Raw genomic sequence first — 25,900 nt, forward strand, 5'->3', positions numbered from 1 at the left:
AAATTATATTTTCCTGGGAGTCAGAGACATTTTTTTCCTTACATGAAATGAAGTTCTACTTAAAACACACACGTATTGAGGGCCTGCCACATGCTAGCCATTGTTCTAGCCAAGGGGGTGGAGGATACTCAAATTTTTTTGCCACATTGTCTCTTCCTTCATGTACTTCACGGCCTGGCCTGGGCCAGGGATCTGACCGGAATGACAAAACATATTAGACTCTTGTCAGACTTTAGCAGGCATATGAAATGCACTGCACATGAATCATCAATGGTATTTATTAAATACATCACAAGTGCTTGCTATTTCATAGGCAAATTACAGTTCAAGTTATTACATTAATGTGCAAATTATATTCATTTCTCTTACTAATCGATGAAGTTTCCAACTTTAGATGTCTGACTACCATAAAGTAATAGCTTTTGTACCTGGCTCTTAAACTAGTTTTGTTTGGCATAGAAGGAGCCTCTTTTGCTAAAAAAAGAGATGGCCTCCTGATTTGTAGAATGAAATTACATTTTAAGGTGACATGCATTTAGATCACTAGACTTTGGCATATTTGCTTAAAAGCATAATATTATTTTATAGATAAGTCTTATGCATTGACAACAATTTCACTCAGAAAGAAAAAGGAACAGCTAAAGATGAATGTTAATGTATGGTTTTAAATTTTTTCTCCATGTCCCCTATGTCACTTTTTTTTTTTTCTTTTTGTTGAGACAGAGTCTTGCTCTGTCACCCAGGCTGGAGAGCAGTAGTGCAATCTCGGCTTACTGCAACGCCCACCTCCCAAGTTCAAATGATTCTCCTGCCTTAGCCTCTCAAGTAGCTGGGATTACAGGCACACACCGCCACGCCTGGCTAATTATTGTATTTTTTAGTAGAGATAGGGTTTCACCATCTTGGCCGTGCTGGTCTCCAACTCCTGAGCTCAAGCGATCCGCCCACGTCAGCCTCCTGAAGTGCTGGGATTACAGGCATGAGTCACTATGCCTGGCCCCGTATGTCACTTTTGATCTTCTGTTAGGTCAGCTATACAATTTATGTTATAATATGAATATTATTGGGTATTTCTACTTTTAAAATTATATTATTCATGGTAATCAGGGGTCAAAACTTTTTAAGAAAAAAGACATTATGCTTTTTTTTTTTTGAGACAAAGTCTCGCTCTGCCCAGACTGTAGTGCAGTGGCATAATCTTGGCTCACTGCAACCTCCGCCTCCCAGGTTCAAGTGATTCTCCTGCCTCAGCCTCCGGAGTACAGGCACATGCCACCAAGCCTGGCTAATTTTTTCGTATTTTTAATAGAGACGGGGTTTCACCGTGTTAGCCAGGATGGTCTCGATCTCCTGACCTTGTGATCCGCCCACCTCGGCCTCCCAAAGTGCTGGGATTACAGGCATGAGCCACTGCGCCCAGCCGCCATCATGCCTTTATAGTATAGTTTTTCTACATTGATTGAATTTATCATTATTTTCAACTCCACGTCTATTGCAAATAACCTTTTCTTCCGTCTAGGTTGTAAAGAGAGAGATCTTTGGGAATGTCCATCCAATAAACAATGTTTGAAGCACACAGTCATCTGCGATGGGTTCCCAGACTGCCCTGATTACATGGATGAAAAAAACTGCTGTAAGTGCTTATGCGAATTTGTCAACACAGCATTTTTATTTTAAACACCAGTTAAGTCTCATTTTGAATACAAGCCAAAAATGTGTAAGTATCCATACAAATCTTTTAGTATTTTCACATCTTTTGATCAAACTCCACTTGTAAATACATATTCTAAGAAGCCAACTAAATATGTGTAAAATATGTACACTGTAATATTCTTCTGGCATTATTTATAGTATGGGAAAATTAAAATACCTCCAAATATCCAAAAATAGGGAACATAAACTACAACCGTACAAGAAAATAATATGCAAATATTAAAATTAGATTAGAGAAGAAAAATTTCTCTTGGATTCATTTTATATCATTAGTTGAATAAAACAAAATATTCAGTATTATGTGCATTATTGTCCTGAGTTTCGAAAGTACATATATCCACACACAGAAAAAGATCAGAAAGTCATAATTAAAAGTTTACAGTTATAGTCTTTGGGTGGTGTAATTATTAAATTTTTGTGCTTTTCTCTCTTTTCTACATTTTCTAAATGAATGACCGTTGCTTTTAGAACCGGAAAATAATTATGTCTCTTAAGATGTTTTACCTACAGATAGATAAATGAAACAGAAACAAACAGAAAAGCCCAAATTGAAATGACAAACAATGAAGACATTTATCTTTTATTATCTCATATATATATATATATATATATATATATATATCTCACATGTTTTATATTATCATATAAAGAGTCAAGTGTAGGATGGACTCTTGAGGCTGTATGTGGCAGTTTAGTACCTTGTCTGTGATTTCAGTTCAGTTTCAACTCAGGCTGGCTCCCACAATGGTGAAAAGATGACATTACCATGGGCACCTGGGGCACCATGCTTCCTTGATCATGTCCACCTGGAAGGAGGAAGGACCGTGTTCATATCTCCAAGATATCATTAAGGGATTCGCTCAGGTCAACTTTGGGCAGAGTGACAGCTAGCCGTCAGGAGCCTCTGTGTAGTTAGAAAAGACACTTGCTACAAACAGCTGAACTGCAAAAAGAAGCACCATTCAGGGAGAACCAATAAAAAAAAAAGATGCTGTTTTCTCCAGGTTGTTCCTGTCCCCAACTAGGGCACGTGGCACAGCAGCAGAGTTTGGGAAGGAGCTGTCCTGTGAAGCACAGTCACACAACCACAGGCCAAGGCCTATGATATCAGAGCATATGTTTACTCCTGGACTACTAATTGTATTCAGAAAACAAACAAACAAACAAACTGTAGACAGAAAAGTGCCATGCCCAGCTTAAATTAATCAGGATCTTCCTTTGGAACTGGGGATGGCGGGTGTGGGGGTCTGAACGAAATTGGGCTCCCTTAAAAAAAGGAGGAAGAAAGGAAATGGTTGTTAAGTAGGCAATCAAGGAGATTTACTATAATTTTTAAAACTCAAAAGAGAACTGTGTATGATTCACAGAGTCATTTAATAGTAGAGATGTAAAAAAAAAAAAAAAACCCATTATGCATCTCTGTGGACAGAGATTGTTTTCTTTCTAAGGTGGCTTCAGTCTGTTCATCCCTCATGCTCTGCTCATGCAGATTTTAACCCCGTTCTCTGATCTTGGGTATTTCTGCTGCTGTGAGTACCGTTTATTCAGTCTGATTGTTAGAATCAGAACATTGAGTCACTTGAACGTAGTAATTCTGTTTAAATGCTCTTTGTGTGTATTGATGTCTATTAAATAATATTTTACAAATTCTGTTTATACTGTTTTCATGTCCGTTTGGAAGTCTCAGCGATCGCGATCACATACTTTCTTCTTTCCATGCTTCTACTGGCACATGAAGATGTGCATGTTAGTGATAATCACATTTATTTCTAAAATGCTTTCCTTCTCACTTTTTGTTCCCCATGCCAGCATTTTGCCAAGATGATGAGCTGGAATGTGCAAACCATGCATGTGTGTCACGTAACCTGTGGTGTGACGGTGAAGCCGACTGCTCAGACAGTTCAGATGAATGGGACTGTGGTGAGCTACTTGTTTCTGCCATCTGTTGTACTCTCTCAGGCCTGTCAGCCACTGAAGCTAAATGAATCCTAAATTACTTCCTGGATTTTACTGGCCAAGTTCATCTATTTTGTTTTACTGTTATAAAAGCTGATAGTGGTGATCTATGTGTGTTATTTCCAACTCACAGAAAATTTCCCCACCAAGCTACTTCACCATTTGAAATATTTATATTATAGGGAAAAGCATTTTCTGTTCAAAATGTTGTAATCATATAATTTCTGGAATAGGATTTAAAAATTATTCATTAAAACCCAACTTCAATAAATTTAATGACAGTCTGCCAATCTTTTGTCATCTATACCTACTAGAATAGAATAGTCAAGTGGCCCCTCTGCCTTCCCTACACTCTCTAAGTCCAAGACTTCTAACTATCTAGCTCCTTACACAGACAGGAATTAAAGACATCTCCTACCAGCACCTCCAGTGTTGCAGTTTGTGATCTTGAGTTTGATTAATTTCCTCATCCCGCACTCATCACTCCTTCCATTCGCTCAGCTCTTTCTCAGTCCTTTGCATCAACCAGCCAAATCACGATTCTCATGTGTGTTGTCATCAATTGTGCAGCGTTTCATAAGTGCTCTGAGGCTGGTTAAGTACAGAGGATGCTCCTTTATATAATAGGAATTAACACATATACTACATTAATCCTAAATTTGCATCCCTCTCACGCACTTGCATTCTCATATGCTTTCTTGAAGGAAATGATAGAAATGGATTTACAACTCACTTCTTGTAATTATGCAAATCCTGGTTAACTCATGGGATGAGGCCTGGCTCTGGCTGTCTTCTGACTCATCAAGAAAAGTTAAGAACTGCCTGTCTCTTTCATTAGAGTCTATGGTTCTTTGAGGGTAGAGAACATTTCTAATTCATTTTTTTTTAGCCCTCTAGCACACTGAAGGCAGTGATTTGCACAGGGTAGGTACACATCAAATGGTTAATGAAAAAAAATAAAAATGAATGTATGCCAACGAAGCAGAGGCATGTAAAGTTATGTGCTTCCATGGGAAGAAATGTTTTTAATTAGGGTTTCCCCTGTCTTTTCTTTCCCTAGTGACCCTCTCTATAAATGAGAACTCCTCTTCCTTTCTGATGGTTCACAGAGCTGCCACAGAACACCATGTGTGTGCAGATGGCTGGCAGGAGATGTTCAGTCAGTTGGCCTGCAAGCAGATGGGTTTAGGGTAAGGTCAGTAGTTTGTAGCACTGATGAATTTCTCAGAAAGCTTCATGGAACTTGGCAGTAATATCTTCCTTATGGATGCATAGAGAGTTAGTGCTCTTGAACAAAGAGTACTTCAAAACCCAGGAAATGAATCAGGTGAGAGGACCACATTTAATTACAGGCACCTGCCCTGAGGAGTGTGTGCTGGAAACGTACTTTGATGGAGTCTCTAAAAGTAAATGAAGTAATTGTATTTTAAGTACTTCTGAAACGAAATGCTTTCATTATTTATAAAAGCATTATGATCATTTCATTTGAGAAATCTGGATGAAAAAATCTTGTAATTTTCCCCCAAGAGGTTATTGAAAATTTCTTCTTAAGCAACACATTTTTAAAGAAGTTGAAGTTGCTGGCATTTCTGTTTACTCTAAGTAAGGCAGTAAATGTAAATCAAGAAATAGTTCAGTATATTCGCTTCTCAGTAGAATGAAAAGATTCACTCTGGCTTTGATACAGATGTACTGAAATGGATCCTTTGAAAGTTAGATACTTGCTATTTTGTGAGGTTTTTCTTTTTCAGTTCCATTGGGGATGGAAAGCAATAATTTTTGGGGTCTTAGAATACGTAAGTATTTCTTTTACCATCGATATATTTGAGATTTGGGGGAAATGTAGAAATTAGAGAAATTGAAGACAAAGGAGTTCTAAAATTCTAGACTAAATAAAAAATTGAGTAAATGCCATTTCCTGAGATCCACTGAACAAAATAGAAACGGTTTTACAATAATGAGTCATTCAGTTATGGGATAGCAACTAGCAGCACATTTTTGTTATCCTAGTTCAAATAATTACTAATATGTAGCTCCCAACATCTTGAGTCCACTTCTCCCCTGAAAAGACCCACATCTTTAGGAATTGAATAACCAATGCTCATTTATAATAAAGGAACCTTAAACTTTACGAGAGTGGAAAATTGTATTTGCCAAGATCTATTAAATTAGACTTCATTTTTACAACTTCATTATTGTGTCTAAATGAAATAGGATATGATTGTGTTCAGAGATAAATGAAAAATCTTTTGCATATGGTTATGAAGCATCTTTCTTCTCAATAAAACGTTATATATACAAGGTTTTATTTGCAAAGTATAAGGTTGGAACTGCAAAGATTTTACAACCAGAAAGTTCTTTTGACAAGCCACCCTGAACATAGTTGTTCTATTGTAAATAGATAGGTTTCTGTTTTTAAATATGCTTCTTTATGTTTCTTCTAAATATTTGCATATTAGAGTTTTTATTGTGTTAAAATGCACATACATAAAATTCACCATTTAACCACTTTAAAGTGTATAATTCAGTGGCATTTATTTTATTCACAATGTTGTGCAACCATCACCACTATTTGTTTTAGAACACTTTTATTATCCCAAAAGGAAACTATGTACTCACTAGGCAGTTACTTTCCATTTTCTCATACCCACAGGCCCACGTAACCACTAATCTGCTTTCTGCCTCTATAAATTGGCCTATTCTGGATATTTTAATATAAATGGAAATATACAACATGTAGCCTTTTCATCTGGTTTCTTTCACTTAGCACATTTTCAGTCATCTGTCTTGTAGCATGTACCAGTACTTACTTCCTGCTTGTGATTGAATAATATGCCATTAAATGGATATACATTTTGTTTATCCATTCAGACATCTGGATTATTCCCAACTTTGGCTATTGTGTGCACACTGGATTTTAAAAAAAATATTTACTCCATTTGCTCCATTTTCTCAACATAGTTGGAAATTGAAACTTCAATATAATATTTTAGATATCTTTAGATATATAAAATGCAAATAGACATACAGATATTTTTTATTTTAGATTATTTTATTTCCCAGAAGGGCTAGGAAAATCTGAGATAGAGGTGTGGTTGGAAAACCATATCCATTATTTGACTGATTTAATGGGAAAAATGGGTAAGTGGTGATAAGTCCCTTAAAGAAATGAGTACTAGTAGTTTTTGAACTTTTTAGTTGCCTTGAAGTTTACTCTTTAGTTGATTTGAGTGGCTCATGAATTGACAGAAATCTGGAGAGCCAGGCTACGCTAGCCATGATGGTAATGGTCAAGATGAGGCTAGCTTCCTGCTGAGGGAACAGGCTCAGGCAGCTGCCATGTGACCACTGTCTCTGGAGACCAGCTGCTGTGCTGCAAATTCACAATTCTGCCACCGATGACTCAAAGAAACTCTAAGTCACCCTGCACCTTTGAGTCATTTCCTCCAGATCACAGTCCTTGCTAGAAGGGTCTGTCTGGCCATGATCGGCCTATGCTGCAAAAGGAGGGAAGTGGGAATGGATGTTCCTTCTCAGCTTCTGGAGTGGAATTTATGCCAGCCTGCCTTTGTACATTCAGACATATTCTGCATCAAAAATTTGAAGTTTAAAAAGCAACTCCCAACTAATTCCATTCAGTATTTCCCTTCCCTTTTTGTTTTTGAGTATCTGCTTATGGGCCTTGTACTGGACTAGGCATTGGGTCGAGGATGCAAAGTGAATAACATCGTCAGAGTTTATAATGGAGCAGGGAAGACATGTAGGTGAACAGCCAATAACACAAAGTTAGAAAAAAGTCCAGATATTTTGCCATCTGAGAATGGTGTAGACTTATTGCATAGAACATGGCATTTCTATTAAAATTATACAAGAAAAACATAAAACTTTAATCTTACCTTGATAGTATAAATTTGTTATATCACTCATTCATTCATCAGTTCATTCAGTAAACATTTATAGAGAATGGCATTGTAGTGTATGTAGGGTCCAGAACCAGCATAACCTAATTCCAAGTGGATCATTCATCTACTTCAGGGGGTATATTTTGGAGGGAATTTATCAAGAATGCAGGTCTACCAAATTTCATGTGTTGCAGGGATTCTACTGAAATGCTTTCTTGATAGAGGCAGTTGATTTAAAACACTTGCACTTAGGATTTTTTTAGACCCAAATTATACCTTCCATGTCTTACTCTCAAATGCTAGGCTCTCAACTCAGTGCTTGTCTGGATGAGAAGATTTAGAGTTCTTTGTTGAATTTGAAAAACTTTTTGCTTTCATCTGTTGATATCTCAAGAGTTCAGCCCAGATTGGAAGTAAGATGGCCATTTGATTAGAAAAATGTATAAATGAAGCCCCTAAATACTTGTGACAGCTGTATTAGTCCACTTTCATGCTGCTAATTAAGATCGTACCAGAGGCTGGGAAGAAAAAGAAGTTAAATGGACTTAACAGTTCCACAGAGCTGGGGAGGCCTCATAATCATGGCAGAAGGCAAGGAGAAGCAAGTCACATCTCACGTGTATGGTGGCACACAAAAAAGAGAGAGCTTGTGTGGGGAAACTACCATTTTTAAAACCATCAGATCTTGTGAAACTTAATCACTATCATGAGGACAGCACAGGAAAGACCTGCCCCCATGAGTTACAATTCGAGATGAGATTTGGGTGGAGACACAGCCAAACCATATCATTCTGCCCCTGGCCCCTCCCAAATCTCATGTCCTCACAATTCAAAACCAATCATGCCTTCCCAATAGTCCCCCAAAGTCTTAACGCATTTCAGCATTAACTCAAGAGTCCACAGTCTGATGTCTCATCTAAGATAAGGCAAGTCTCTCCCATCTATGAGCCTGTAAAATCAAAAGCAAGTTAGTTTCCTAGACACAGTGGGGGTACAGGCATTGTGTAAATATAGTCATTCCAAGTGGGAGAAATTGGCCAAAACAAGGGGACTACAGGCCCTATGCAAGTCTGAAATCCAGCAGGGCAGTCAAATCTTAAAACTCCAAAATGATCTCTTTTGACTCCATGTCTTGCATCTGGATCACGCTGATGCAAAAGGTGGGTTCCCATGGTCTTGGGCAGCTCTGCCCCTGTGACTTTGCAGGATACAGCCTCCCTCCTGGCTGCTTTCATGGGCTGGTATGGAGTGTCTGAAGCTTTTCCAGGCACATGGTATAAGCTGTCAGTGGATCTACCATGCTGGGGTCTTGAGGATGGTGGCCCTCTTCTCACAGCTCCACTAGGCTGTGCCCCAGTAGGAATTCTTTGTGGGGACTCTGACCCCACATTTGCCTTCCACACTGCCTAGCAGAGGTTCTCCATGAGGGCCCCACCCCTGCAGCAAACTTCTCTCTGGGCATCCATGCATTTCCATACATCCTCTGAAATCTAGGCAGAGGCTCCCAAATCCTGATTCTTGACTTCTGTGCACTTGCAGGCTCAACTTGCACCCTGTGGAAGTTGCCAATGCTTGGGGCTTCCACCCTCTGAAGCAACAGCCTGAGTTGTACCTTGGCCCCTTTTAGTCATATCTGGCACAGCTGGGACACAGCACCAAGTCCCTAGGCTGCACGCAGCACAAGGACCCTGGTCCCAGTCCGTGAAACCACTTTTTTCTCCTAGGCATCTGGACCTGTAATGGGAGGGGCTGCCATGAAGACCTCTGACATGTCCTGGAGACATTTCCCCATTGTCTTGGGGATTAACATTCTGCTCCTCATTACTTTTGCAAATTCTGCAGCAAGCTTGAATTTCTCCTCAGAAAATGGTATTTTCTTTTCTATTGCATTGTCAGGCTGCAAATTTTCCTAACTTTTATGCTCTACTTCCCTTATAACACTGAATGCCTTTAACAGCACCCAAGTCACCTCTTGAATGCTTTGCTGTTTAGAAATGTCTTCTAAAAAAAAAAAAAAATAGAAATGTCTTCTACCAGATACCCTAAATCATCTGTCAAGTTCAAAGTTCCACAGATCTCTAGGGCAGGGCAAAATACCACCACTCTCTTTAGTAAAATATAACAAGAATCACCTTTGCTCTGGTTCCCAACAAGTTCCTCATTTCCTTCTGAGACCACCTCAGCATGGACTTTATTGTCCATATTGCTATCAGCATTTTGATCAAAGTCATTCAACTCATTTCTAGGGAGTTCCAAACTTTCCTACATTTTCCTGTCTTCTTCTCAGCCCTCCAAACTTTTCCAACCTCTGCCTGTTACCCAGTTCCAAAGTTGCTTCCATATTTTTGTGTATCTATAGCAGCACCCCACTCTGCTGGTACCAATTTACTGTATTAGTCCATTTTCACACTACTGATAAAGACATTCCTGAGACTGGGAAGAAAAAAAAGAGGTTTAATGGACTTACAGTTCCACATGGCTGTGGAGGCCTCACAATCATGGCAGAAGGTAAGAAGGAGCAAGTCACATCTCATGTTGATGGCAGCACACAAAAAAGAGCGTGTGCAGGGAAACTCCCATTTTTAAAACTGTCAGATCTCCTGAAACTCATTCACTATCATGAGAACAGCACAGGAAGACCTGACCCCATAATTCAATCACCTCCTACCAGGTTCCTCCCATGACATGTGGGAATTGTAGGAGTTACAATTCAAGATGAGATTTGGGTGGGGACACAGCCAAACCACATTAACAGCATATTGACTTTGGTACCTGCATGTTCAGTATCAAAAAACTTATGGGCATTTAATTAATTGATGATACAAATCAGAGTTTAGACTGCCTTCTGATATTTGCCGAATGCTCAGTTGTAACATCTGGTATTTGAGTGAGTTAGTCTAAGGGAAATGTGACTCTTTATATATCTGGGCTCCACAAGCTGTATCTAAAGTTAGATGATTGGGAAACAGTGTGTCTGGGCCCTATGATTTTGGCAAAAATGCTTTTATGGAGTTTGTTGCAATTTGATTTTATGCGCTGATCTTTTAGTGTTGGTCAATAGAAGTTGGTCAAACATTCTTTTCAAAGCATGTTTCTGTATCTGGGCAAAACCACAAAGAGAGCTTCTATTATATGACCTACTAGTCCCTAATAATCCCTGGTACAAGGGTTTACACTTTAACTTCCTCCAAAAATTTATTCCCACTCATCACCATGGTTGCAGCATTGTCTTGGACATGATATGAATGGATCCTGGGTAAATAAGAACGTGATTTATAACTTGAATAATCCGTCAGGAGTTGACCAAAGAGGGCTTCTATTATTATTATTATTATTATTATTATTATTATTATTATTATACTTTAAGTTCTAGGGTACATGTGCATAACGTGCAGGTTTGTTACATATGTATACTTGTGCCATGTTGGTGTGCTGCACCCATCAACTCGTCAGCACCCATCAACTAGTCATTTAAATCAGGTACAACTCCCAATGCAATCCCTCCCCCCTTCCCCCTTCCCATGATAGGCCCTGGTGTGTGATGTTCCCCTTCCCGAGTCCAAGTGATCTCATTGTTCAGTTCCCACCTATGAGTGACAACATGCGGTGTTTGGTTTTCTGTTCTTGTGATAGTTTGCTGAGAATGATGGTTTCCAGCTGCATCCATGTCCCTACAAAGGACACAAACTCATCGTTTATTTATGGCTGCATAGTATTCCATGGTATATATGTGCCACATTTTCTTAATCCAGTCTGTCACTGATGGACATTTGGGTTGATTCCAAGTCTTTGCTATTGTGAATAGTGCAGCAATAAACATACGTGTGCATGTGTCTTTATAGCAGCATGATTTATAATCCTTTGGGTATATACCCAGTAATGGGATGGCTGGGTCATATGGTACTTCTAGCTCTAGATCCTTGAGGAATCGCCATACTGTTTTCCATATTGTTTGAACTAGTTGACAATCCCACCAACAGTGTAAAAGTGTTCCTATTTCTCCACATCCTCTCCAGCAGCTGTTGTTTCCTGACTTTTTAATGATTGCCATTCTAACTGGTGTGAGATGGTATCTCATTGTGGTTTTGATTTGCATTTCTCTGATGGCCAGTGATGATGAGCATTTTTTCATGTGTCTGTTGGCTGTATGAATGTCTTCTTTTGAGAAATGTCTGTTCATATCCTTTGCCCACTTTTTGATGGGGTTGTTTGTTTTTTTCTTGTAAATTTGTTTGAGTTCTTTGTAGGTTCTGGATATTAGCCCTTTCTCAGATGAGTAGATTGCAAAAATTTTCTCCCATTCTGTAGGTTACCTGTTCACTCTGATGGTAGTTTCTTTTGCTGTGCAGAAGCTCTTTAGTTTAATGCGATCCCATTTGTCAATTTTGGCTTTTGTTGCCGTGGCTTTTGGTGTTTTAGACATGAAGTCCTTGCCCATGCCTATGTCCTGAATGGTATTACCTAGGTTTTCTTCTAGGGTTTTTATGGTATTAGGTCTAACATTTAAGTCTCTAATCCATCTTGAATTAATTTTCGTATAAGGAGTTAATTAATTTTCATATAAGAAAAGGATCCAGTTTCAGCTTTCTACTTATGGCTAGCCAATTTTCCCAGCACCATTTATTAAATAGGGAATCCTTTCCCCATTTCTTGTTTTTGTCAGGTTTGTCAAAGATCAGATGGCTGTAGATGTGTAGATCTGTTCTGTTCCATTGGTCTATATCTCTGTTTTGGTACCAGTACCATGCTGTTTTGGTTACTGTAGCCTTGTAGTATAGTTTGAAGTCAGGTAGCATGATGCCTCCAGCTTTGTTCTTTTGACTTAGGATTGTCTTGGCAATGTGGGCTCTTCTTTGGTTCCATATGAACTTTAAAGCAGTTTTTTCCAATTCTGTGAAGAAACTCATTGGTAGCTTGATGGGGATGGCATTGAATCTATAAATTACCTTGGGCGGTATGGCCATTTTCACGATATTAATTCTTCCTATCCATGAGCATGGTATGTTCTTCCATTTGTTTGTGTCCTCTTTTATTTCACTGAGCAGTGGTTTGTAGTTCTCCTTGAAGAGGTCCTTTACATCCCTTGTAAGTTGGATTCCTAGGTATTTTATTCTCTTTGAAGCAATTGTGAATGGAAGTTCATTCATGATTTGGCTCTGTGTTTGTCTGTTACTGGTGTATAAGAATGCTTGTGATTTTTGCACATTAATTTTGTATCCTGAGACTTTGCTGAAGTTTCTTATCAGCTTAAAGAGATTTTGGGCTGAGACAATGGGGTTTTCTAAATCTACAATCATGTCATCTGCAAACAGGGACAATTTGACTTCTTTTCCTAACTGAATACCCTTGATTTCTTTCTCTTGCCTGATTGCCCTAGCCAGAACTTCCAACACTATGTTGAATAGGAGTGGTGAGAGAGGGCATCCCTGTCTTGTGCCAGTTTTCAAAGGGAATTTTTCCAGTTTTTGCCCATTCAGTATGATATTGGCTGTGGGTTTGTCATAAATAGCTCTTATTATTTTGAGGTACGTTCCATCAATACCAAATTTATTGAGCGTTTTTAGCATGAAGGGCTGTTGAATTTTGTCAAAGGCCTTTTCTGCATCTATTGAGATAATCATATGGTTTTTGTCTTTGGTTGTGTTTATATGCTGGATTACATTTATTGATTTGCATATGTTGAACCAGCCTTGCATCCCAGGGATGAAGCCCACTTGATCATGGTGGATAAGCTTTTGGATGTGCTGCTGGATGCGGCTTGCCAGTATTTTGTTGAGGATTTTTGCATCGATGTTCGTCAGGGATATTGGTCTAAAATTCTCTTTTTTTGTTGTGTCTCTGCCAGGCTTTGGTATCCAGATGATGTTGGCCTCATAAAATGAGTTAGGGAGGATTCCCTCTTTTTCTATTGATTGATTTCAGAAGGAATGGTACCAGCTCCTCCTTGTACCTCTGGTAGAATTCAGCTGTGAATCCATGTGGTCCTGGACTTTTTTTGGTAGGCTATTAATTATTGCCTCAATTTCAGAGCCTGCTATTGGTCTATTCAGGGACTCAGCTTCTTCCTGGTTTAGTCTTGGGAGAGTGTAAGTGTCCAGGAAATTATCCATTTCTTCTAGATTTTCTAGTTTATTTGCATACAGGTGTTTACAGTATTCTCTTATGGTAGTTTGTATTTCTGTGGAGTCGGAGGTGATATCCCCTTTATCATTTTTTATTGCGTCGATTTGATTCTTCTCTCTTTTCTTCTTTATTAGTCTTGCTAGCGGTCTATCAATTTTCTTGATCTTTTCAAAAAACCAACTCCTGATTCATTAATTTTTTGGAGGGTTTTTTGTGTCTCTATCTCCTTCAGTTCTGCTCTGATCTTAGTTATTTCTTGCCTTCTGCTTGCTTTCGAATGTGTTTGCTCTTGCTTCTCTAGTTCTTTTAATTGTGATGTTATAGTGTCAGTTTTAGATATTTCCAGCTTTCTCTTGTGGGCATTTAGTGCTATAAATTTCCCTCTACACACTGCTTTAAATGTGTCCCAGAGATTCTGGTATGTTGTATCTTTGTTCTCATTGATTTCAAAGAACATCTTTATTTCTGCCTTCATTTCGTTATGTACCCAGTAGTCATTCAGGAGCAGGTTGTTCAGCTTACATGTAGTTGAGCGGTTTTGATTGAGTTTCTTAGTCCTGAGTTCTAATTTGATTGCACTATGGTCTGAGAGACAGTTTGTTATAATTTCTGTTCTTGTACATTTGCTGAGGAGTGCTTTATTTCCAATTATGTGGTCAATTTTGGAATAAGTGAGATGTGGTGCTGAGAAGAATATATATTCTGTTGATTTGGGGTGGAGAGTTCTGTAGATTTCTATTACATCTGCTTGCTGCAGAGATGAGTTCAATTCCTGGATATCCTTGTTAACTTTCTGTCTCATTGATCTGTCTAATGTTGACAGTGGGGTGTTCAAGTCTCCCATTATTATTGAATGGGAGTCTAAGTCTCTTTGTAAGTCTTTAAGGACTTGCTTTATGAATCTGGGTGCTCCTGTATTGGGTGCATATATATTTAGGATAGTTAGCTCTTCCTGTTGAATTGATCCCTTTACCATTATGTAATGGCCTTCTTTGTCTCTTTTGATCTTTGATGGTTTAAAGTCTGTTTTATCAGAGACTAGGATTGCAACCCCTGCTTTTTTTTGTTCTCCATTTGCTTGGTAGATCTTCCTCCATCCCTTTATTTTGAGCCTATGTATGTCTCTGCATGTGAGATGGGTCTCCTGAATACAGCAAACTGATGGGTCTTGACTCTTTATCCAGTTTGTCAGTCTGTGTCTTTTAATTGGAGCATTTAGTCCATATACATTTAAGGTTAATATTGTTATGTGTGAACCTGATCCTGCCATTATGATATTAACTGGTTATTTTGCTCTTTAGTTGATGCAGTTTCTTCCTAGCCTCGATGGTCTTTACATTTTGGCATGTTTTTGCAATGACTGGTACCTGTTGTTCCTTTCCATGTTCAGTGCTTCCTTCAGGGTCTCTTGTAAGGCAGACCTGGTGGTGACAAAATCTCTAAGCATTTGCTTCTCTGTAAAGGATTTTATTTCTCCTTCACTTATGAAACTTAGTTTGGCTGGATATGAAATTCTGGGTTGAAAATTCTTTTCTTTAAGAATGTTGAATATTGGCCCCCACACTCTTCTGGCTTGTAGAGTTTCTGCCGAGAGATCTGCTGTTAGTCTGATGGGCTTCCCTTTGTGGGTAACCCGACCTTTCTCTCTGGCTGCCCTTAAGATTTTTTCCTTCATTTCAACTTTGGTGAATCTGGCAATTATGTGTCTTGGAGTTGCTCTTCTCGAGGAGTGTCTTTGTGGCGTTCTCTGTATTTCCTGAATTTGAATGTTGGCCTGCCCTACTAGGTTGGGGAAATTCTCCTGGATGATATCCTGCAGAGTGTTTTCCAACTTGGTTCCATTTTCCCCCTCACTTTCAGGCACCCCAATCAGAGGTAGATTTGGTCTTTTTACATAATCCCATACTTCTTGCAGGCTTTGTTCATTTCTTTTTGTTCTTTTTTCTTTAGATTTCTCTTCTCGCTTCATTTCATTCATTTGATCCTCAATTGCTGATACTCTTTCTTCCAGTTGATCGAGTCGGTTACTGAAGCTTGTGCATTTGTCACGTATTTCTCAGGTCATGGTTTTCATCTCTGTCACTTCATTTATGGCCTTCTCTGCATTAATTATTCTAGTAATCAATTCTTCCACTCTTTTTTCAAGATTTTTAGTTTCTTTGCACTAGGTACGTAATTCGTCCTTTAGCTCTGAGAAGTTTGATGGACTGAAGCCTTCTTCTCTCATCTCGTCAAAGTCATTCTCCATCCAGCTTTGATCCGTTGCTGGCGATGAGCTGTGTTCCTTTGCAGGGGGAGATGCACTCTTATTTTTTGAATTTCCAGCTTTTCTGCCCTGCTTTTTCCCCATCTTTTTGGTTTTATCTGCCTCTGGTCTTTGATGATGGTGATGTACTGATGGGGTTTTGGTGTGGGTGTCCTTCCTGTTTGTTAGTTTTCCTTCTAACAGTCAGGACCCTCAGCTGTAGGTCTGTTGGAGATTGTTTGAGGTCCACTCTAGACGCTGTTTGCCTGGGTATCAGCAGCAGAGGCTGCAGAAGATAGAATATTGCTGAACAGCAAGTGTACCTGTCTGATTCTTGCTTTGGAAGCTTCCTCTCAGGGGTGTACTCCACCCTGTGAGGTGTGGGGTGTCGGTCTGCCCCTAGTGGGGGATGTCTCCCAGTTAGGCTACTCAGGGGTCAGGGTCCCACTTGAGCAGGCAGTCTGTCCATTCTCAGATCTCAACCTCTGTGTTGGGAGATCCACTGCTCTCTTCAAAGCTGTCAGACAGAGTCGTTTGCGTCTGCAGAGGTTTCTGCTGCTTTTTTTTTTGTTTTTGTTGTTGTTTAGCTGTGCCCTGTCCCCAGAGGTGGAGTCTACAGAGACAGGCAGGCCTCCTTGAGCTGCTGTGAGCTCCACCCAGTTCAAGCTTCCCAGTGGCTTTGTTTCCTACTTAAGCCTCAGCAATGGCGGGTGCCCCTCCCCCTGCCCTGCTGCTGTCTTGTCGTTAGATCGCAGACTGCTGTGCTAGCAATGAAGGATGCTCCATGGGCGTGCGACCCTCCCAGCCAGGTGTGGGATATAATCTCCTGGTGTGCCGGTTTGCTAAGACCCTTGCTAAAGCGCAGTATTGGGGTGGGAGTTACCCGATTTTCCAGGTGCTGTGTGTCTGAGTTCCCCTGGCTAGGGAAAGGGATTCCCTTCCCTCTTGGGCTTCCCAGGTGAGGCGATGCCTCGCTCTGCTTCAGGTCTCGCTGGTCGGGCTGCAGCAGCTGACCAGCACCGATTGTCCAGTACTCCCTAGTGAGATGAACCCAGTACCTCAGTTGAAAATGCAGAAATCACTTGTCTTCTGTGTTGCTAGCGCTGGGAGCTGGAGACTGGAGCTGTTCCTATTCGGCCATCTTGCTCCGCCCTGAGGGCTTCTATTATTTCTGTTAGAAGCACTTGTAAGGAATCAGTCTCCTTTTGAAGCTAGATACACCAGGAGACCCTTAATGATGACTCAACTTCTGATAAGGTATCTTTTTCATGTTGTCTTAAAAACCTACTGCAATCTGGCTTTTACCTGAAAGACAGGACTGACAGCAACAATATTACCTACATGCAAAAGATTTTGGTCTTCTTATCTTATTATTTTACAGTTTGGGCTGAAAATCTGATTTCTTACTCTGACCTACCAGACACTGCATAATTTGGTCCCTGCCTTCCTCTCTGACCCAGTAAATATCCTAGTATTCTCCACTTGCCCACTAAACTTTAGACACATTGACCTTATTATTGATGTTAAAACATTTCAAGCTCATACCCATCTTGGGGGGTTTGCCTTTACTGTTATTTTTACTTGGAATGCAGAACTCTAATACTTCATTATTCATGTCTCAGCTCATACATCTGTGACTTAGAGAAACTTTCTTTGACAATCCTACTTGAGGCAGCTTTCAGTCTCAGCATGTAACTCTATCACATTTGGTTATTTTGTCTTATTCAGAGAACTTATCAGTATCCAAAATAGTTTTTTACATGTTTGTAATTTGTTCCTCTAACTAAAATAATAGCTCCTTAGAGAGGGACTCCATCTGATACCACACCAATCTATTATCTCCATTTCTATCCCACCTCATTAACCTGTAAGCATCAGTTTTAACCCTTATCTATCTGGCTATGTCACTTGTTTAAACCGTCACTATAATGTTTCTTCTGAGCTCCAACTCACTTTATATCAGCTTGAACACTCACTCACTAACCCACTGTAACATTAATAAACATGTCAAGCCTAATTTCAACCTAATCTTTTACCTTTCCTATGTCTTCCCAAAACTAACATACAAAGTGAAGAACATGTAGAATCTTGATTCTGAAGAACAATAATCTTTTGAACTAACTCATTTCAATTAAGGTCACAGGCAGCAGGCACATATTGTGTTGCTTCTCTACATTCCTCCCTTCCTTTGGGGCCTACATCCCTTCCTTCTGGATATTTGCTTCACTTCCCATTTTATCCTTGGGCTCCAAATGGGAGCGACCTTCTTTGTACATGACTCTCTTTTTGGTCTGTGATTGGTTGAGGGGTAGGTACCTACCCCAAGATGGACCAATCAAAGTGTCTTACTGCCAGGCCACAGTGATTGGTTTTGGGATTCTTGGTTCTTCAACAAGATTTTTATTTATTTAAGACAGAGTTCTGCTCTTGTCACACAGGCTGGAGTACAATAGTGTGATCTTGGCTCACTGCAACCTCTGCCTCCCAGGTTCAAATGATTCTTCTTCCTCAGACTCCTGAGTAGCTGGGATTGCAGGTGCCCACCACCATGCCCAGCTAATTTTTGTATTTTTAGTAGAGACGGGGTTTTGCCACGTGGACCAGGCTGGTCTTGAACTCCTGACCTCACATGATCCACCTGCCTTGGCCTCCCAAAGTGCTGGGATTACAGGTGTGAGCCACGCCCGGCCCAATATTTATTTTAATTGGAACTGGGAAAGATGACTTCTTTCTTTTTTGGTCATAAAGATGAATGCCTGTGAGTTTAGAACTGTAGGCAGCTAGTCCTCTGGCTTATAGAAAACTTACTTTAAGACAATGAAGCTGCCATCCCCTTTGCCCTCCTCCCCACAACACAGAAGGAAGTGGAGACGAGAGTTGAAGAGCCCTGAGGGTACTGGTTCCCTGGCATTGATCATCTTGAAGACCATCCACATCTCTTTAGTAATTGATTACATTTCCACTTTTTGATACTCACATATTCCAGTACTATTTTAGGCACTTTTAAAATGCCATTTTTTTTGTTAATTCAATATTTGTTTATTTTTTTTTGAATTTTGAATTATTTATCTTGTAATGGACCCATAAAGCTATATATTGACTTAAAACTTTGAAGTGAATAGAGATGCACATATTTTTAGAAAGCATTTTTATATTCCTGTTATACTCAAGAAGAAGAAAATAGCAGCCAACAAAGCAAGACTTGTGTTAGAAAAATACATTCTACTCTGGTTCAGAGTCTTTCTGAAGAACTGGAATTTTAAAAGTATGTTGAAATTGAAACTGATAATCTCTAGCTTTACATGATGAAGCAAAAGATGTGAAGATAAGCAAGAAATATTTTCTTTGAAACTAAAATTAAATTGTCAATAAAATGTCACATTTCTATCTCTTAAAAAAAAGTGTTGTCCCAAAAGGTCAAGTTCTCGAAAAAAGCAGATGGGATTTTTGAAAATAAAATAGCCAGAAGGAAATAGCTGAACTGGCATAGATTCTAAAAGAGGTAGACACTTCTGCTCAAAAATATTCTTACAACATGTTTGTTTTATAAGACTGAATTTTATATATGTTCAAATGATATTTTAATTCAAAATGTTTATGATTGATTATTTTTACACTTATAATAAGATGCTTATTTTAAATGGTGCTTTATTTTTATTTTTGTTTTCTAATTTATATTAGAATGATAGTGTATATTTAATAGTCATATTTTATAAATTTAAATTTTAGTTCACATTACAATTTTGTAATTTTTATATTGCAAATGGATTAAATATTTAGTTTTGTTGATTCTTTTATTTTATGAAATATGAATACTCTGCAAGTTAATTTTATGATCCATTAACCTTCCCCCTCTTTGCTTTGAGATAGTTTTGTCATTTGTACCTATAGATCCTTGCCTAATACAGTTACTACGCTCCATCTCTGAGATAGACAAACACATAGTAAGAGAATACAATTATAGGATGGGCGCAGTGGCTCACACTTGTAATCCCAGCACCCTGGGAGGCCAAGGCATGCAGATCACTTGAGGTCAGGAGTTCGAGACCAGTCTGGGCAACATAATGAAACCCTACCTCCACCAAAAAGTACAAAAATTAGCCGGGTGTGGTGGCATGAGCCTGTAGTCCCCAGCTACCCGGGAGGCTGAGGCAGGAGAATTGCTTGAACCTGGAAGGTGGAGGTTGCAGTAAGCTGAGATCAAGCCGCTCCACTCCAGCCTGGGTGACAGAGTGAGACTCCATCTCAAAAAAAAAAAAAAAAAAAAAAGAAAAAAGAAAAATCTATCTGTCTATCTATTGATCGATCGATCGTTCTATCTATCATCAGTTAGGATTGCAATAAAAAGTGTTTTTAAAATATTGAGTTAACTAGAAAAATAAGCTCAGAATTTGTGCTCTGCTTTAAGCATTTCTACTGATGGGAGTTTTGCTGTATAAACTCCCATTGAACTGAGCTATCCAGCCTGAGAAATGTTTCTGTAGCAGAGTTCATTCAGGTTTCGTTTGAAACCTATTAGTGCCTGCCTGTCAAAATTTCTACTTGACGCAATAACTAACTTTCAGTATTAATATGTCAAATCTATGGGACCCAAACAGGGAGAATATGACAAGATTCAAGAAGAGATTTTTGAAATCAGATACAAAATGTTTAGTGTAAATGTTTCAAGTTTGCAACAGGATATTTAGAATTGCGAATAATTTATCTTATCCACTGTGAAAGGCATTTATATGTCAAGATGAACTGTCAAGGACTCAGGTTGGATGCTTAGATTATTTTCCCCCGTCAATAGATGAAAGAGACAAACCTTATCCTTCAAGTGAAATGTGTTACATGTGTAGGTAATTCCTGCACGTCTGTCTTGTTAGAGGTAAGAGAAAAGCCCTGGTTTTGGAGGAATTTGTGATGACCTTCGTTTTTTAAGTAAGCAGCCCCAACGTAATCATAATTCGAACATGGGATATTTATTACTAAAACAAAGTGACTTGAGGATGGGAGAGTTGGCCAAATTGTCTAGGGATCTGGCTGTTCTCCTAAGCCTTGAAATATTTAATCCCTTTCGTAATGTCAGGATGTTCCAGAACTCTTAATGAGCTCTGTTCTCTCATTTCAGCGTCAGAAAAATGATATATTTGTATGTGTGTCTTATGACTACACAATTCCTCAAGAAGTAAATATAAGGCAAATCCTTCTGCTTCTCTGTATAGCACTGCTTTCAGGCCCCATTATTTAGAGCAGTGGTTCTCAACCAGGGGTGACTTTGCCCCTAGGGCAGCAGTCCCCAACCTTTTTGGCACCAGGGACTGGTTTTGTGGAAGACAGTTTTTCCACGGACTGGGGTGCGATGGGGGGAACGGTTTTGGCATGATTCAAGCACATTACATTTATTGTGTACTTTATTTCTATTATTATTACATTATAATGAAATCATTATATAATGAAATCAGTATACTACTCACCATAATGTTGAATCAGTGGGAGCCCTGAGCTTGTTTTCCTACAACTAGATGGTCCCATCTGAGGGTGATGAGAGGCAATGATAGTAGATCATCAGGGATTTGATTCCCGTAAGAACCACGCAACCTAGGTCCCACGCATGCGCAGTTCACAATAGGAGTCGCACTTCTGTGAGACTCTAAGGCCGCTAATGGGACAGGAGGCGGAGCTCAGGCAGTAATGCCCGTGATTGTGAGCAGCTGTAAACACAGATTAAGCTTTGCTGGCCTTCCCCACACTCACCTCCTGCTGTGTGGCCTGGTCCCCAGGGGCCCTGGGGCTGGGGACCCCTGTCCTAGGGGACATTTGGAATGTCTATAGACATTATTTTTTAAATTGTAAATCCAGAGTTGATGGGATCTTACTAGCAGCTAGTGGGTAGAAGCTAGGGATGTTACAAAACATCCCGCAGTGCACATGAATCGCCCCACATAGCAGATAATTAGCTGGTATAACTTGTCAATAGCACCTAGGGTGAGAAACCCTGATTTAGAGGGACCCTCCGGCCCTCCTCCTCTAGCTCATCCCATGGGTTAAGGACTCTGTTAGCCAAGGAGTTATGCTCACATGGAGCCTCATCCCTTTTCTAGAATGATGTTTTCAAAGTGTGGTCTCAGACCAGCATCATTATCATCACCTGTGATCTTGGTAGAGCGAGAGATTTTGGGTCCCAGCTGAGACTTAACTGAATCAGAAAATCTGGGGATGAGGCCAAAAATCTGTGTTGTAACAGGTCCTCCAGGTGATTCTGATGAATGCTAATGTTTGAAACCCACCGTTCTCAGGAGTCCAAGAGATCTGTATTTGAACCTAACAGATATGTTTGTCAAGAGAGGAGGAGAGAAATTTTCTTTGACAGCTTGATAACTTGATTTATAACATCTAAATATGTAGACAAATGGCATTTGGGCCTCCATTTATACTCTTGCTCTAGGTGCTGGATTAGATCATTGCTAAAATTTCCTTCTCCACGTATGAATCAATAGATGCACACCACATTTTCTTTACACAATAGAACAGTATTCAGTATTCTTAAAAAAGAAGGAAATTCTGCCATTTGAGACAATATGGATAAACCTGGAGGACATGTTAAGTGAAATACGCCAAGCATAGAAAGACAAATAAGGCATGATCTCATTTATATGTGGAATCTAAAAAAGTCAACTCGTAAATGCAGAGAGTAGAATGTGAGTTGCCAAAAACTAGGGGATGGGGAAAATGGGGAGATGGTCAAAGGGTACAAAGATGCAGTAATGTGGAATGAATAAGTTCTGGAGATCTAACGTACAACATGGTGACTATACTTAACAATACTAAATTGTATACTTGAAATTTGCTAAGATTCTTGGCCTTAGTGTTCTTACCACACACACACACACACACACACACACACACACACACATAACTAGGTGGTGATAGATATGCTACTTAGCTTGATTATGGTAACCATTTCACAAGGTATACATATATCAAACATTACATTACACCCCTTAAATGTGTACAATTTTTATTTGTCAAGTATGCCTCAATAAAGCTGGGTGAAAAAGAAAGGAAAATTGAAGTTATGCAGATGCTCAGATTCTGTACGATGGCAGAAATACAACCAAGCAAATTCACTGACTTTTTAAAATGGGTATAGGATGACCCACTGACTTTCTAGTGCTGAAAGTTTATGTTCGTGCATGAGAAACATGCCAGTGTTCAAGAATTTCATGAAAACCTAATTTTCATAATGACATTCTCCTATCCTTGATGATTAATTTCTTAAATTTTCTACTTGTAACTGAGAAATTCCAGCTTAATTGCCTTTCTTCTTGGAAGCTAATGAATGAAATGCAAAAACATCCTGTGGAGTGGAGCCCTTCCTCAGGGGAGCTAGGGGGCCTTTGAGTTCTTTGCAATGATTTTCCCATCCAGCATCAGTGCACGCTGTCTCCCAATTGCACACCCCATGCAAGTATCTTGTTGCCCTCTGAATACCTGATTTAAGAATGACCTGATTAAGTAACAAAATCTAAAGTTTATCTTCCTTTGGCTTTACCTGGATTTGGGAGGTCCATAGGTAGTTCTATTGCAGAAGGGAATTCTCAGGATGCAGGTTATCAGGATGCAGGTTACCACAAACACAGTATATGTGGCCTCTGACTTTTATACTTTCCTTCTCACTTTGCCTCTACATTCAGAACTTCTGGAACTGACGGAAAGCCAGATTCATTTTGGCTAAGAAAAATAAAAATTCTTATTTTTGTAAGATGTTTTTTAATATCTTCAATAATCTAACAGTCAATTGAAGTTTCTAAATAAATTTATATCTTATGCCACTCTTCTTCATTGTGGCTAGGAGGTATGACATTTGTTTTAAAAATCAAATGTTTATAATTCATTCATTATGAAATACTGTTGTGTTTTTCATCTTTGGCTCTTATTCTGTCATCAAGTGTTCCCTTTAGAGAGTTCTTCCTTGCCTTTTTAAAAGTATGAGTTTGGGGAAGTTTTTGTTCATTTTCTATTATGTGATTACAATAGTTTAAAAATAATAATCAGGTGAGGCAGGGTGCTGTGGTTCATGCCTGTAATCCTAGCAGTTAGGGATGCTGAGGGGTGCAGACCACTTGAGGTCAGGAGTTTAAGACCACCCTGGACAACATGGTGAAATCCTATCTCTACTAAAGATATAAAAATTAGCTGGGTGTGATTGCATGTGCCTGTGGTCCCAGCTACTTGGGAGGCTGAGGCAGGAGAATCACTTGAACCCTGAGGCAGAGGTTGCAATGAGCCGAGATCACACCACTGTACTCCAGCCTGGGCAACAGAGCAAGACTCCGTCTCAAAAAAACAAAACAAAACAAAACAAAACACCAAAAAACCTAGAAATATAGAAATATTACATTTCTTACAACTTTTATACTGCCTAAACAGATGCTAAATGGCCACTGATTCTCTTTATGTGTTGTTATTTTATTTTATGATATTGCTATGTTGCAGAATTACAATGGACAAGGAAAGAGGAGGAAAAAAACCCCAGCTACATAAATTTTATTTTACCTTTGATCCCTGCCTAAAGTTGTTCTTATGTTTTACCTGTTGGAACTTTTATATCATACACATTGTAATCCTAACATCTCATGAAGTTCAAACACAGGTCAGCAGGGAGAATAACTAAAACAACTCTAACAATTTGTAACAGTCGAAATTCTCCTCTTGAAATGTTGACATAATTTAATGCTTCTTTTTGAAAGAGAATGAGTGCTAAATAATGATAATGCCTGTTCAAAGATCATTGTACTTTGAATACTTATCCAGTATTTGCCTTGTATCAGAGAACCATCTGTGACCGAATTGATACAGGAACAGGAGAAAGAGCTGCGGTGGCTGACATTACACTCCAACTGGGAGAGCCTCAATGGGACCACTTTACATGAACTTCTTGTAAATGGGTAAGAACGCATTCATAAGAACTGTGTAGAGTCAGATTACAGAACAAGAATTTTCATCAGGCCTTTCTTCCATTTTTTAACTTAAGATAATCCTAATTTGTCTTTTCAGTAAAGAGTTTCCATAGATTTGCTATTGCCTTTACATTTCAACATTGGTTGCTTGTATTTCTTCTTTCCAGACATAGATTTTTTTTCTCTTTTATTCATCATTACAGAAATTATCATGGTGAGAAGAGAGGAACTTGGGTTCTAATCTTGGATTTCTTCTAATATCTTATTCAAAATAAAACCTCATGTCTGCATTTCCTACAGATGCTACATAGAACTAGATAACAAAGGGAATTGAAGCAATGATAACTAAGAAAACATGGAATGTCTAAGAGAGGAATAGACACAAAATAAAATTATAATCAAGTTGCCTTGAAAGTGCACATAAGTTTCCCCTAAAAAATCATTGCATCTTAAACAGGGCTACTTCACTTGTCTATGGGTGGGGTGTAGGAGGAAGACAAATTGAGGAAATTTACACTTACTAAGTTCTTATTGCATTATAGGCACACAGCTAGGTAGTCTTATATACACTGACTCATTTAAACCTCAAATAGATTTGTGAACCATGGATGATTATCCAATATTTTACAGCTTTAATATTTTATTTAGTTTAGAATATTTAAATAACTTGCTCAAATCTCACAGCCCACAGATGCTAAGTGATAGTGTCTGAACTCTAAATAAGTTTATCTGACTCCGAAGCTCATAAATGTTACTACCTCTTAAGAATTTTAAAGAGGAAAACTAAAAATGGACCATTTCCTCTTAAAATGTCTTGACATTTTCCTCACAGATCAAACTGCAGCCAGATTTCTGCATATTTGTCAACTGAAATACTTCCTCTGAAACAATGACCTAAACCTTTTAACAAAGTGATTTGTTTCCCCAAACTTGGAATTCCAGAAAAAACCTTTCAGGTCAGGTAAATGAATAAATAAATAACTCATTCTAGATTGGGAGTTAGTAAACTTGGTTCT

At 39.0% G+C, this 25,900-nt stretch overlaps 1 protein-coding gene across 10 annotated transcripts in view; it reads left to right on the forward strand.

The window, feature by feature from the left end:
* Positions 1 to 25,900, forward strand: part of LOC105487675 (corin, serine peptidase) — a 276,725-nt gene that overhangs the window by 211,762 nt on the left and 39,063 nt on the right. For all 10 annotated transcript variants that reach the window (XM_071093630.1, XM_071093634.1, XM_071093635.1 and 7 more), the window contains 4 exons: positions 1,520 to 1,633; positions 3,523 to 3,633; positions 4,730 to 4,859; positions 24,756 to 24,872. In XM_071093630.1, the coding sequence (XP_070949731.1) occupies positions 1,520 to 1,633; positions 3,523 to 3,633; positions 4,730 to 4,859; positions 24,756 to 24,872 (472 nt within the window). The remainder of the gene's footprint in view (positions 1 to 1,519; positions 1,634 to 3,522; positions 3,634 to 4,729; positions 4,860 to 24,755; positions 24,873 to 25,900) is intronic.

This window comes from Macaca nemestrina, chromosome 3 (genome assembly GCF_043159975.1).
Source record: "Macaca nemestrina isolate mMacNem1 chromosome 3, mMacNem.hap1, whole genome shotgun sequence".
NCBI classification, from domain to species: Eukaryota; Metazoa; Chordata; class Mammalia; order Primates; family Cercopithecidae; genus Macaca; species Macaca nemestrina.